Genomic DNA, 14691 nt, shown 5'->3' with positions numbered 1-14691 from the left:
CGCTGCTTTCTTCTTAAGAAGGGGCACTTTGGTCCTTCTGATGGATTGCCCGATAGCCATCTGTAGACCAAATGCCTATCATAGTCCCCGTGGACCTTACTGAGTTTCTCTTTCTTGAACTGAATAAGTTATTTTTTGTATGTCACCAGTTGTTGTTTAAGTCAATCCAACCAATCTGTGTCCAAATCAGTGGATAGTGTCGCCAGGTTAATGTCCTCAAATTTAGTAATCTTGTCTGTGATGTTATGGAGCGCTTTGCTAGATTGTTCGATGACCAACACCATGAGGTCAAAAGAGCAACAGTTCAGGATCCCGACCCATTTTTTGCAAAATGAGGGGTCAAAGCGTACGATAGTCGGGCAGTTTCTGACTTTGAAACCCTAAGGGATCATCTTTAGTTGGTAATAGTCACTTAACGACAATGCGTGTAAATGGAAATCAATTTCCTTTTTCTTTAGACGTAGCAGATCCCTGAACACAAGGTCTGCCGACAATAACTCCACCTCGTCGTCCAAGCCTTTTTCCAGTAAGATTGCACTGAAAAAGGTGTGGGTCTTTCCCATCGGGAATTTGAACAGATTGCATACATCTTCTTCTGCCATTCTTAGATGTGGATTTGGAAAAGGAGATGTACTGTACTAGTTGTAGTTATCCACCACTCATGTAGACAAACTTTGTGTGGGTTGACATCAAACAGGTGATGTGGTGTCACTGGTCCTCCTGTAGATGCATGACCATGCACTATAATACGCTGGGTGCCCAAAACTGGAGGAAATCACTCGGCAAGTGAAACCAACCAGATAGATTGCTGGGGTCTGGCACTCCAAATCTCAGGTATAATAGTGGCCGGTGCCTTCACAGCAATAAAGCAGTATACAGACCAGACGGTGCGGCACTCATAACCTCCGACAATTAAACTTTCTGGGAGCCGGCACTTTGCCACGGACTGCATTTTTTTTCCAGTAAGGCAGTAAAGAGAAGCAGTTAGGGGCAGTGTGCTGAGGGTGGCAGACACAGCAGCCCTGGCAAGAGCGGCGCACGGTGTCCCCCAACCCCCCCCCCCCACCCCGCCAGCTGAGACAGGGAAGAACAATAGTGAGCAGCCTCTGTGCTGTTGTGTACGGGCGCCAGGCTTAGGTGAGCAGCAGCACATGCAGTGATGGCAGCTGAGCAGGAGGAAGACGCTGAGGAGGACGACGGGGGCAACGAGGGGGGGTGTGTTGGCGCTACAGCCCCCGTGTCTGTGCGGAGTGAACGTGGTGGGCAGCTCGGAGCAGCGTCCAAGGAGAGCAGAGTGCTCCGGGTGCCCACTCCCGCAGACAGGGCTATAGAGCGCGGTAGAAGAGATCCTGGAGGCACAGCAGGTAGCTGATTTATTCTCCCTTTATGGGTGTCGTGGACACCCACGGAGGGAGAAAGTGTTGGGATTTGCTGGGGTGTCCATCTCAGAAAGAAAAAAGTCCAAAAGACCACTTCCATATACAGTCCATTTGTAAAGAGAGCACTCACCAGGCTGTTCTATCCTTCTGGAATAAAGTTTTATTCGCCGATGTTTCGGTCCACGCAGGGACCTTCCTCAAGACCATCAAAGTGTGAAGCCTATCCCCTATTGAACTAACAGGGTTTAAATACCTATGCAGCTCATTATCACAGCACCCCTCCCCGGAAGTCACCCTCCGGGTGTAAATATGACAAAAGTCATGCTATAAAGCATATAATTCATTCATGAAATCAACAGATGGGTACTTACATTAGCGAGCGAGTAGCCCCCTTTAGTAGTGAATGACCCGAGCCATGGGAAAGTGCTATTCAGTATATTATACTAACGGCGTGCATTCCACCACCGTGGAACGCACGCTTCTGATACTGTGTCACCAGTATCAGCCCGTATCTCCAAGGGCCCATACTGATTGTGTCATTGGAACGCATCATGCGTTCCACGCTTCTGTTATCTCTATAGTCAGCGCTTCAATGCTCGTTTCTAATGTAAATAGGCAAATCAACTTTCTCTAAATATATTTTACAACACCTAGCTCTTTTATATAATTGTCCAGCGGCTCAACATATGAATATTAGTTTAAATACCTAAAGTGCAGAAAAACGGGTTGCTATGGCAACCAGCTGCAGCGGCATACCCTGTTACAAATATAACAAACATTATAATTCTACTAGATTAAAAACAGGACCATATGCCAGATGCCACCAATGGCTATCAATACCAGACCAGTATCAAAATTTTTTAGTAATTTCATTTTCATGTTTATCCATATCCAAAGCATTTTCTTCATTGTTTTTGCAAAACAATAGATACGGTTTTTAAATTATAGAAAAATGGAAAGATGATTCACCTCATTCAGGCCTTTTGGTGCTAAGGTCTCCAGCCTATGTATCCACCGTACTTCGGCTTTCAATAGTGTAAGTCCCCTGTCGCCTCCCCTGGGTGGAGGTGGTATCCAGTCGATTATCATTCCTCTTAGTGTTGACACCTTAGGAAATGGGAAGCCACAGGTGGATAGACCACCGGGTAGACCTATTATTTCTACAAGAGGGTCAATATTGCAGCCTGTGGCCATTTTTGTAGATTTTTATCTACAGCCTTTTGTGAAAAATACACAGTCCTTTTTGAGAGACACGGGTCATCTGATTTCAGACATACGGGCCATGGGTCCCATACCACCTGGATGTATCCTGGCAACAATGGATGTATGCTCTCTCTATACTGTAATTCCGCATGGAGAGGGTATAGCTGCAGTGGAGAGAGCATTACGCCATGGTCCCTATGAAGGTCCACCAATTGAATTCAAACTATCACTATTGACTGTAGTATTGGAGATGAACCATTTCATGTACCTTGGTGAATATTACATGCAAGTAGCCAGCACGGCTATGGGGTCAAATTTGGCCCCAGCCTATGCCAACACGTTCATGAACTGGTATGAAAAAGAATTCATCTTCACACAAAACGAAGCCAATATAATTTTTTATCGTAGATTTATCGATGACGTGCTGGTAATTTGGAGAGGTGACGTGTCCTCATTTCATGAGATGGTTAAGTCACTAAATACTCTAGATTCACCAATCAGGTTTACAGCATGTGCAGATAATGAAACAGTTAACTTTCTGGGTTTCACACTGCACTGTCTTGTTGTCGTTTGGCTTGAGAAAGGGGAGCAGCCCCGAAACGTTGCCTGTATGCACAAATAAACCCTCTAGCACTCACCAGGCTGTTATATCCTTCTGGAATAAAGTTTTATTCACACATAGTGAAATAAGCCGACGTCTCGGTCCGCGCAGGGACCTTCCTCAAGACCACCAAAGTGTGAATCCCCTATTGAACTAACAGGGTTTAAATACCTATGCAGCTCATTATCACAGCACCCCGCCCCGGAAGTCACCCTCCGGCTGTAAATATGACAAAAGTCATGCTATAAAGCATAAAATTCATTCATGAAATCAACAGATGGGTACTTACATTAGCGAGCGATAAGCCCCCTTTAGTAGTGAATGACCCGAGCCATGGGAAAGTGCTAATCAGTATATTATACTAACGGCGTGCGTTCCACCGCCGTGGAACACACGCTTCCGGAACTGTGTCACCTGTATCAGCCCGTATCTCCAAGGGCCGGTACTGATTGTGTCATTGGAACGCATCATGCGTTCCACGCTTCTGTTATCTCTATAGTCAGCGCTTCAATGCTCGTTTCTAATGTAAATAGGCAAATCAACTTTCTCTAAATATATTTTACAACACCTAGCTCTTTTATATAATTGTCCAGCGGCTCAACATATGAATATTAGTTTAAACACCTAAAGTGCAGAAAAACGGGTTGCTATGGCAACCAGCTGCAGCGGCATACCCTGTTTCACCATTTAAAGTGCAATGTGCTCAATTAATATATACCAACAAATACCATACAAATATAACAAACATTATAATTATACTATATTAAAAACAGGATCATATGCCAGATGCCACCAATGGCTATCAATACCAGACCAGTATCAAAAAAATTTAGTAATTTCATTTTCATGTTTATCCATATCCAAAGCATTTTCTTCATTGTTTTTGCAAAACAATAGATACGGTTTTTAAATTATAGAAAAATGGAAAGATGATTAACCTCATTCAGGCCTTTTGGTGCTAAGAATTGTTTGGTTTTGAGTCTAGGCACTATGCGCTGAAACTTAATGCCTGCAGCACTGATCACTAAGATTACTCCCTTAGTAATAGTAGGTTTATATATATATAAAAAGATAAGTGATCTTGTGCGCTGGCACCGTTCCCAAAAATAAGAAAACACCCTGAAGGTATAGATAAATGGTAAAACAGAAAGGTACTTTCCTTATCCTTATTTTCTTCGCCTGATTAAAAGGCTCACCATAGATTGGATTAATGGCGATATGTAAGAAATAGAATGTATAACATAGTGTGATACTGTCAAAAACAAACTTTCAGCAACCCAGTTGCAGATAGCAACTGGGTTGCTGAAAGTTTGTTTTTTGTGACTTTACTTGTGTGTTATGAATAAAATGTTGTGACAGTATCACACTATGTTATACATTCTATTTCTTACATATCGCCATTAATCCAATCTATGGTGAGCCTTTTAATCAGGCGAAGAAAATAAGGATAAGGAAAGTACCTTTCTGTTTTACCATTTATCTATACCTTCACGGTGTTTTCTTATTTTTGGGAACGGTGCCAGCGCACAAGATCACTTATCTTTTTATATATATATATATATATATATATATATATATATATATATATATATATATATATATATATATATACCTACTTTTGGTGCTAAGGTCTCCAGCCTATGTATCCACCGTGCTTCGGCTTTCAATAGTGTAAGTCCCGTCGCCTCCCCTGGGTGGAGGTGGTATCCAGTCGATTATCATTCCTCTTAGTGTCGAAATTTGGTGTTGACACCTTAGGAAATGGGAAGCCACAGGTTTGTCGGTCATCCCTGTCTCATATGCCACACGGATTGATGACCTGTGTTGAGCCACTCTCTCTCTATAGGTACGGATTGTCTTTCCGACATATAAGAGTCCACAGGGACAGGTTAAAAAGTAGATGTGATCAAGACAGGTAAGTCTGTGTCTCAGGTATATTTTCCTCACGCTTTGTGGGTGGCAGAAGAATTTTCCACTTTGCATAGCCCTACAAGCGGTACAACCGAAACACCGATAACACCCTTTTGCCTGGCTTAACCAATTTCTCCTGGACCCCTCATTTGGTCTCATATCAGGCCTCAGAAGGAGATCCTTAAGGTTTCGACCCCTGTTGATGCTTATCAGAGGTGGATCTGTAAGCCGGCTGAACGCTGGATCAGTTCGAATCAAGTTCCAATGCTTCTTGATCGTCTTTTGTGTCACAGCAAGGTTGGTATCACATGTCACATTGATGATCGCTCTCCCCGGTGCTAAGGCCCGTGATGGTATATGGTCCTTAGTGACAATGTCTCTTGCCCTGGTGAGGCATCTCTGTAGAGTGGTCAAACTATATCCTCTATTGAGGAATCTCTCCTGGCATTCCTTAATCTGGATTTTAGCATTCGATTTGTCAGAGTTGTTTCTTAGGACACGCACCAATTGGGAGATAGGAAGACTGGATTTTAAATGCGGTGGTTGATGGCTGGTAGACCAAAGCAACATATTTCAATCAGTTGGTTTTCTGTATAAAGTAAATTCTAACAACTGATTTTTAAGAAATAAAGTCAAGTCCATCAGCTTCACCCATCAGCAACAGGGAGTGCCAGATACAATTGTCATACATATATATATATATATATATATATATATATATATCCAACCAAGGTGCGGCACTCGTAGCAGAAATAACTCACACTATGCACAAGCCTTAGTCATCAACGTTTCAATTTCTTTCTCAAATTGTCATCAGGATAAATGTGAACAAAAACATACAGTAGGAGCCAGTTTCATCTTTGTTCCTTTGGCCATGGCTCACCATGGCTAGCCATGGCGGTACTTGTGGAGTATCACGGCTCCTATCGCATGCCATGCCATGTAGTGGCATGCCATGCCATGGCATACGATTTTGATCACAAATGCATCCAATTAGTATTAAACATGTTAAATGCACCACAAATGTCATTTTTCACACTGTACCACCCCCACTATCAACGCCAACCCGAAGCGTGGCGATCGCAGCGAGCCCGCGTGGGGTGGCGGTACGCGTCCTACGACCTTTTCGTCGACGTGAAGTTGAGAATAGAAAGTGTGGCGAGCCCGAAGCGTGGCGAGCGCAGCGAGCCCCGCGAGGGGACGCGGATACCTTCATAGGTATCGGCGTACCCTCGCGGCCTTCACAGGTATCTGCGTCCGCTCGCCACACTTTCTATTCTCAACTCCACGCCGACGTGGATAGTGGGGGTATGAAAAGGTCATAGGATGCGTACCGCCGCCCCTCGCGGGCTCGCTGCGCTTGCCACGCTTCGGGTTGCCGTTTATAGTGGGGGTGGTACAGTAACAAATGCCCTTTGGGGTGCATTTAACATGATTTTAACACATCAATGATTTCTGTGAAAAATCGCATCGCATGCGACGGCATGCAATTTTTTCCTGTGCGATGCCCATCGTGGAAGCCGTGATACTCCACAAGTACCGCCATTGTTCTCAGCTGCAATACAATACATAGAACAATAGAGTAGGGGATTAGCAGAGTAATCCAATTACTCACTTAATCCTATTATGGACATAGATGGCAGTGGCTCCCACTGTACCTCAATAAATAGCACACACAGCAAATCAAAGTAAGTCGGGCAGGAGAGGGTAAAACACGCCCCCTTCCGCTGGTTGTGTAATTAATTTATAATTTATCTTCTCACAATCTTTCCCCGAGTGAAATCAAACTTTTGAATCATGGACTGTCGTATGTTCCGTCATTACCTTTTAGTGATTTCCATTGGCAATTGGAGAAACACGAGCTACTGTAGTTTGGAATCTCAAGCTCAAAGAATTATTTTCTGATAATCCAATACCTACTAACATGTCAGATACACAAATTCCTGCAGCGTTAAAAAAGTTTGGCAAGAAATCATCCTTTGAGCCTCTTTCATCTAATGCCAGTATAAAGACTTTCTCGCGTCTGTTAGACCAAGAGACTCCAGAGTTGGTCAAAAAAACAGCACATAAACATCCCAACCTTACCAAAGTGGAACGATTTGCATTAAAAAACCTGAGAGAGAACAACAACCTGGTAATCCGCCACACTGATAAGGGGGGCGCGATCGTACTGCAGGACACTTGTGACTACCATCGGGAAATCACGAGGCACCATCCAGATTCCGACACATATCGAAACCTGTTGCGTAATCCAGTGAATGAGATAAAAAACAATTGTCTACAATATTGCAATGCGGACTGGACCTTAACATCATCACTACGGCAGTGAAAGAGTTATTGTTACCTGAATTTCCTGTGACTCCATTATTGTACACATTACCCAAAATTCATAAAGGCATCAATCCCCCTCCGGGACGACCAACAGTGTCAGCGCAAGGATCATTACTACAACCTGCTTCCACTTATTTGGACTCATTACTACAGCCCTTAGTCCAAGCACAACCAACTTTTCTTTTGGACACTATGTCTTTCTTAAACCAGCTACAGAACTTTGAGACTTTACCTAAAGATAGCTGGTTAGTGACAATTGATGTGTTAACTTATATACCACAATCCCGCATTCCATGGGGCTTCAAGTATTGGAGAACTTTCTACGATCTAAGAGCAACTTTGGTGAGACTATGATTGATTTTGTTGTTTCATTAATGTCTTTGATATTGCATAACAATTTCTTCATGAACAACAATGAGTTTTATCTCCAGGTAAAAGGCTGTTCCATGGGTTCCTTGGTGGCACCCATGTATGCGAACATTTTTATGTTTGCTATAGAATATGATGCGTTTCTGTCCAATCCTTGTATCAGTGATAAATTGCCAGTCTTTAAAAGGTTCATTGATGACCTGTTCACAATTTGGACAGGTACTAAGGAAGAATTGGTAGACATAATTGAAACTCACAACACACAAACAGCCCCATTAAATTTACATTTGATATTAGTCAAACCAGGGTACATTTCCTGGATGTCGACATTGCATGTGTCGACAACAAGCTCAGTACTAGTGTATACATCAAAAATACAGACAGAAATACAACATTACAGACAAGCAGCTGCCACCCAAGATCATTGGTAAAAGGATTACCCTATTCCCAGATGATACGGTACCGTCGTATCAACAACAACAGGGATAATTGCAGTAAACAGATTGATGAGCTAATAAGTAAGTTGCTTGTACATGGGTATAACAAAACTGAGTTATTAAAATGCAAAGAAAGGGTCTTGCAAATGGACAGACAGTCATTGCTAATCCCCAAAATTAAACATTCAACTGCAGATAACATGCTACCTTGGGTAAACCGTTATAATAATAGCTCCGAAGCAATTAATAAATCAATTAAAGCCAAATGGCCTATTATTCAATCAGACAAAAAACTACCCTTTTCCAACAAACGTCTTATGCCATGTTTCTCTAGAGGTAGTAACCTTAAAGATCTCATTGTAAAAACTAATATCCTGTACAAACCCACCTCTGGTGAACCTACCTGGTTAGGTCCGATACGTAAGGGATGTTTCAAATGTACATGCGTAACCTGCCAGTTTATGTTAACTGGAGACACTTTCTACCATCCTCACACAGGGCGTAAGTATAAAATCCAGCACAAGTTCACGTGTAATTCAACATTTGTTGTATATCAATTAATATGTCCCTGCAGCCTTCAATATATATGCAAAACAGAGTGCAAATTTAAAGAAAGAATGACTATGCATAGGAGCACGATCAGAAAGGCTTTGTCCACCGGTAAAAGTGACCATGTTGTAGCACGGCATTTTCTTGAATTAAAACACCCTTTATCCAGTTTACGCTATCGCATGATAGATTGTATACCGCCAACCATCAGAGGCGGTAAGAGAGGTTTAAAATTACTGCAGTGCGAAGCGAGATGGATACATCGGCTTGCTGTAGTCGCACCCCGCGGCTTAAATGAACAAATATCTTATACCATTTTCCGTTGATTGGTTATAAATGAAGGTCATTCTATTTAAATGTATATTGTATGATAGTCTTTTGATACATTTGTGTCACATGCCGTGCTTTGTAAATTTCTTGTTTAATTATTTATTTTTTCACATTTATATTTTTTTTCACATATGTAAATTTTTGATCACTATGACAACAATGATGTAATTATTTTGAGACGTCTATCATTGATGACGTCATACACAACCAGCGGAAGGGGGCGTGTTTTACCCTCTCCTGCCCGTCTCACTTTGATTTGCTGTGTGTGCTATTTATTGAGGTATGTTTTTGTTCACATTTATCCTGATGACAATTTGATAAAGAAATTGAAACGTTGATCACTAAGGCCCCATACACACCAGAAAGATCAGGATCGTCTAACGATCGTCTTACGATTTTGTGTGCACTTTCCTGCGGCGCTCTCCCGTGGCCTTTTAACGATGTGCTAACGATCGTGTTCTATGTTCCATACGATTTACTAACGATGTACTCACGATACGACATCGCACATGATGGTCATACGACAGTCGGATGTGCGGATCGTGAGTGCATCGTGAGTGCACTGGTCACGGTCGTTTTTGGAATGTAAATAAAGGGCCGGGCTACCAGAGGGGAGACAAGGGGGGGACAAAAGAACACAAAGAATTATGGGCTGGGCTAGCAGAGGAGGGTAACAAGACTAGGAGCCATTTTGCAGGACCTCATTTCTGCTTTGTGACTAGTGAGGCTTGGTGTATACCTGCTGAACGCTGCACATTGCTATTTTTGTCTGCTTTGTTTTTGCATTCCTTCTGAATGCTGCACATTGCTATTTTTGGCTGCTTTGTTTTTGCATTCCTGCAGAACGCTGCACATTGCTATTTTTGGCTGCTTTGTTTTTGCATTGCTGAACAAAGTGTGTTTTTTTCCCCCATTTTGCTTTTTTGAATTATGGATTCGTTCCAGCAAGATTTCCTGCTTTCCTACGTTGTGCTCAGGGTGAGGAGGATGAGGGCCCAGCGTAGGAAGGCTCGATCCTGCTGGACCAAGCAGTGGCTCCTGGGACGACAAGCGCGGTCTCATATGCCCCTGCTGATGGAGATTCGCGAGAATAATCCCCAGGATTATCGCAATTTCCTTCGCATGGACGATGAGACCTTCCAGGAGCTGCTGCGTCTGGTCACCCCCCACATCCAGAAGCAGGATACCAAGTACCGGATGGCTATCCCTGCTGAGGACCGGCTGGTGGTAACCCTCAGGTTTCTGGCTACAGGACGATCGCTGGCGGACCTCAAGTTTGGATCCATCATCTCCCCGCAAGCGTTGGGACTCATCATCCCGGAGACCTGTAAAGCCATCGTGAAGGTCCTGCAGCATCAGTATTGCAAGGTAAGGAAAAATATACCACACACTTGTAGTGAAAAGATAACCTTTTTTATTTAAATAATGGAACTGTGAGTTTCACAAATACTGATAATTTTTTTTTTTTTTTTACAGTATAAATATAAAAATTGCCAAAAAAGTTATGCAAATATCAAAAATATAAAGCAAATGTATTGTCTTTGTTCGGACATGAGGTAGATCTCAGTATGACACATGGTGCTTGTGCAGATAATGCATGTCCCCTCCACCTCACGTGATGCATAGTGCAGATGCAATAGTCCTGGCACCATTGATATGCACTATGTGCCACGTGGCCATGTCCTTTGTCTGTACCACAAGTACCATGTGTCATACAGCACATTGAGTACACATAATTTTTAAAAGTGCTTTGTGTTGATTTAAATATTGTTATCCTAAATGCTTATATAGTAATGTTGTTTATTTAAATATTGCAAGAACATTATATTAATTGACTGGAATGCAGCAAGGGGGCAGTATGGCAGACGACGCATGTAGCGCGGACAACAAAAGCACCCTCATGCATCCATGGCGCATAGTGCAGAAGTAGTGGTCCCGGCCCCATTGCTCTGCACTCTGCGCCACTGTAGCATGAAGGTCCTTTCATTGTCTGCACAACATGCACCATGTGCCATACTGCTCCAAGCATGGACCTATAGAAAGAACACACATAGCATATAAAACATAGGCAAAGTGCCCTAAAAATAACAAGGCATTTCAAATGCTTCATTGCCATGCGGCAAGGGACAGTATGGCAGACGACGCATGTAGCGCGGACAACAAAAGCACCCTCATGCATCCATGGCGCATAGTGCAGAAGTAGTGGTCCCGGCCCCATTGCTCTGCACTCTGCGCCACTGTAGCATGAAGGTCCTTTCATTGTCTGCACAACATGCACCATGTGCCATACTGCTCCAAGCATGGACCTATAGAAAGAACACACATAGCATATAAAACATAGGCAAAGTGCCCTAAAAATAACAAGGCATTTCAAATGCTTCATTGCCATGCGGCAAGGGACAGTATGGCAGACGACGCATGTAGCGCGGACAACAAAAGCACCCTCATGCATCCATGGCGCATAGTGCAGAAGTAGTGGTCCCGGCCCCATTGCTCTGCACTCTGCGCCACTGTAGCATGAAGGTCCTTTCATTGTCTGCACAACATGCACCATGTGCCATACTGCTCCAAGCATGGACCTATAGAAAGAACACACATAGCATATAAAACATAGGCAAAGTGCCCTAAAAATAACAAGGCATTTCAAATGCTTCATTGCCATGCGGCAAGGGACAGTATGGCAGACGACGCATGTAGCGCGGACAACAAAAGCACCCTCATGCATCCATGGCGCATAGTGCAGAAGTAGTGGTCCCGGCCCCATTGCTCTGCACTCTGCGCCACTGTAGCATGAAGGTCCTTTCATTGTCTGCACAACATGCACCATGTGCCATACTGCTCCAAGCATGGACCTATAGAAAGAACACACATAGCATATAAAACATAGGCAAAGTGCCATAACTACTAAAATTATTTTAACTTAAAACCAAACCAGTGCCTCATTGCCTTGCAGTATGGAGCAGTAGAGAGACGGCGCTTGTAGCGCAGATAAAGAAAGGGACTCATGATTACCTGTTGCATACTGCATATACAATGGTCCCGGCCCCATTGTTCTACAAGTATGCAACAAGTCAGCATGGCCATTATCTCCGCCACAAGCACCGTGTTACATACTACTCCATGCCAACTGCGAAATAATTCTATGGGATGCGGTCATAAATCTTGCAAAACCGGTGTATCATCCAGGTTCGTGCTGTCTCCCAACAATGTTGTATACATGTGACTGTACCGGGGTGGGGTCTGAGGTTGGGTACAGGATTGTCTAATGGGCGGGGTGTTTAAAGGCAATGATGCAATGGCTGGTGAGGGTACGGCAGGCATCTGTTGCAGCGTCTGGTGCAATGGAAGAAGCCCCATCAGTGTGGTTTTGATTGACAGGCGGCCCTGTCGGCCCATAAACAGGAGTTCGCTTGTGACGCGTTCGAACGCCATCTGTTGGTCCGGATGTAGCTTCCGTAAGCCATCAGCCATGTACTTTCCAAAGGTGTCAAACTCATCAGATGGCCTACGCAGCACCTCTTCGGCTCGAACCAGAATATCATCGGGTTCTTGTTCAGGAACTGCCTTGGTTCTGCGTTTTTTCTTTTTGCCAAATAGTTGAGGCGGGGTGGGGGTTTCCGGAACTCCATAGATTGTTCCCGATGAGTCTTGTGGCTCTGGGGTTGGATTAGGGGTTGAGGTGTGGACCACCTCTATCTCTGTACTTGTTGTCTGTGGAAAAGAAAACAACAACAATTAGTTAACATCACCTTCTCTTTTTTTCAGTTCCCCAACACCGTTCAGGAGTGGCAAAACATCGCTGCTGAATTTGATGAGGCGTGGAACTTTCCTAATTGTGGAGGAGCCATCGATGGGAAACACGTCCGGATCAATCAGCCACCCCACAGCGGTTCGTACTACTTCAACTACAAGGGGTACTTCAGTATTGTGCTGATGGCTGTGGTCAATGCGAACTACGAGTTCCTCTTTGTGGATGTCGGCAGGAATGGTCGGGCCTCAGATGGTGGAACTTTGAAGGACACCAAGTTCTACCACAGGCTCGCCTCCAACACCATGCACTTGCCCACAGCTCAACAAACCAAGCATGGGCTGAACTTTGTATTTGTTGCGGACGAGGCATTTGGGCTTCATGAACACATCATGAAGCCCTATGCCAAGCGTGTACTGGACCACGACAAACGTGTGTTCAACTACAGGCTCTCCAGGGCACGCCGGCTTGTGGAAAGTGCATTCGGGATAATGGCCAGCAGATTCCGCATTTTCCACACAGCCATCAACCTCCGGCTGGATAAAATTGACTGGGCCGTCATGGCGTGCTGCGTCCTGCACAATTTACTTCGCCGCAAAGAAAGGGCACATCGCCCGGCAGGACCAGCACCGCCGGAGGACCCAGATGATCCCAGGGAGGTTGCCCCAATTGTGTCCCTGGAGATGCCGGCCCAGCAGTACCGGGGGACAGCACGAGCCAAACAGGTCAGGGACCAATATAAGGCATATTTCAATGGTGTTGGTGCTGTCCCCTGGCAGGAAGACCACATTTAAAATCTTTTTGGATAAAGGAACAAAAAACTGATTGAAAGAAAGAAATGGGGCAAAGGGGTGATATACACATTGGACCAGTACTTACTGATAACGGCTGGAAACTTTCATCCATGGCCGCTGTCACGTCATCCGCCTCGCCTTCCACCATCATGCAGAGCCCTCGCCTTGGCACCTCCTGGCTGAGTGTGAAGGTCAGCAAGTGGTAATACCACAGCGACGTCTCATACACCTCTCCTGCACCAGCACCGGACCTTTTGGAAGACTGTATTTTTTTATGTTCCTTAAGAAACACAGTCCGCAAATTCTGGATCTTTTTACGGACCCATTCCGTATCAGCCTCTGGGTTGTAGCTCTTGCTAAATTCAAGGAGATCTTGCAGCGCTTGAGCTCTTTTGATTTTATTACTATAGTCTTTCGACTTTGTCTTCCAGAGGCATTCAAGTTCGCGGTATTTCTCTATGAATGCCTCCACAAACTCCTGTTCTTTGACCAGTGCCTGGGACATTCCTGCCAAAAAAAAAAAAAATTTGACAATAGTCTATGTACATATTTTTCAAATGTCAATAGTTTGGTTAATATAAATAGTAGTTAAAATTATATGTTTCATTAAACTGTATATAATTAATAAAAATAAATGTTTTGTTTTTATACATTTAAGAAATTTTAATAAATCATATTTCTATACATTTATCATCTTTACATTACATTTAGTGGTGGTGGCATAATATTTGGTAGGTAGGCCGCAGGGGAAGATTGGCGGCTGGGCTGGCATAATACATCTGGCCACCTTTATTAGTGGGCAGCGGGGACCCAGGTGGGGTGTTGAGGTCAGAGGTGGCCTGGTATGGGCAGCGGGGACCCAGGTGGGGTGTTGAGGTCAGCGGTGGCCTGGTATGGGCAGCGGGGACCCAGGTGGGGTGTTGAGGTCAGCGGTGGCCTGGTATGGGCAGCGGGGACCCAGGTGGGGTGTTGAGGTCAGAGGTGGCCTGGTATGGGCAGCGGGGACCCAGGTGGGGTGTTGAGGTCAGAGGTGGCCTGG

At 44.2% G+C, this 14691-nt stretch overlaps 2 protein-coding genes across 3 annotated transcripts in view; both read right to left on the bottom strand.

Moving 5' to 3' along the window:
- Nucleotides 1-14691, bottom strand: part of ATF6 (activating transcription factor 6) — a 243267-nt gene that overhangs the window by 90334 nt on the left and 138242 nt on the right. The window lies entirely within an intron of this gene.
- LOC146026210 (uncharacterized) lies at nt 9638-14485 on the bottom strand. Its single transcript, XM_083156671.1, has 2 exons — nt 13738-14485; nt 9638-12821 (listed from the first exon to the last, which is right to left on the bottom strand). The coding sequence occupies exons 1-2, from the start codon at nt 14155-14157 to the stop codon at nt 12264-12266; spliced, it is 978 nt and encodes a 325-aa protein (XP_083012797.1). The 5' UTR covers nt 14158-14485; the 3' UTR covers nt 9638-12263.

This window comes from Crinia signifera, chromosome 8 (genome assembly GCF_055691185.1).
Source record: "Crinia signifera chromosome 8, ASM5569118v1, whole genome shotgun sequence".
Taxonomy (NCBI): domain Eukaryota; kingdom Metazoa; phylum Chordata; class Amphibia; order Anura; family Myobatrachidae; genus Crinia; species Crinia signifera.
The sequence above is the reverse complement of the archived record's forward strand: the minus strand, read 5'-3'. Positions and strand labels throughout refer to the sequence as shown.

Coding starts and splice junctions, on each gene's coding strand:
- LOC146026210 (XM_083156671.1), bottom strand. CDS start 14,157: ATGTCCCAGGCACTGGTCAAAGAACAGGAGTTTGTGGAGGCATTCATA. Junction 12,822..13,737: donor AAAGTTTCCAGCCGTTATCA/GTAAGTACTGGT, acceptor TCTTTTCCACAG/ACAACAAGTACAGAGATAGA.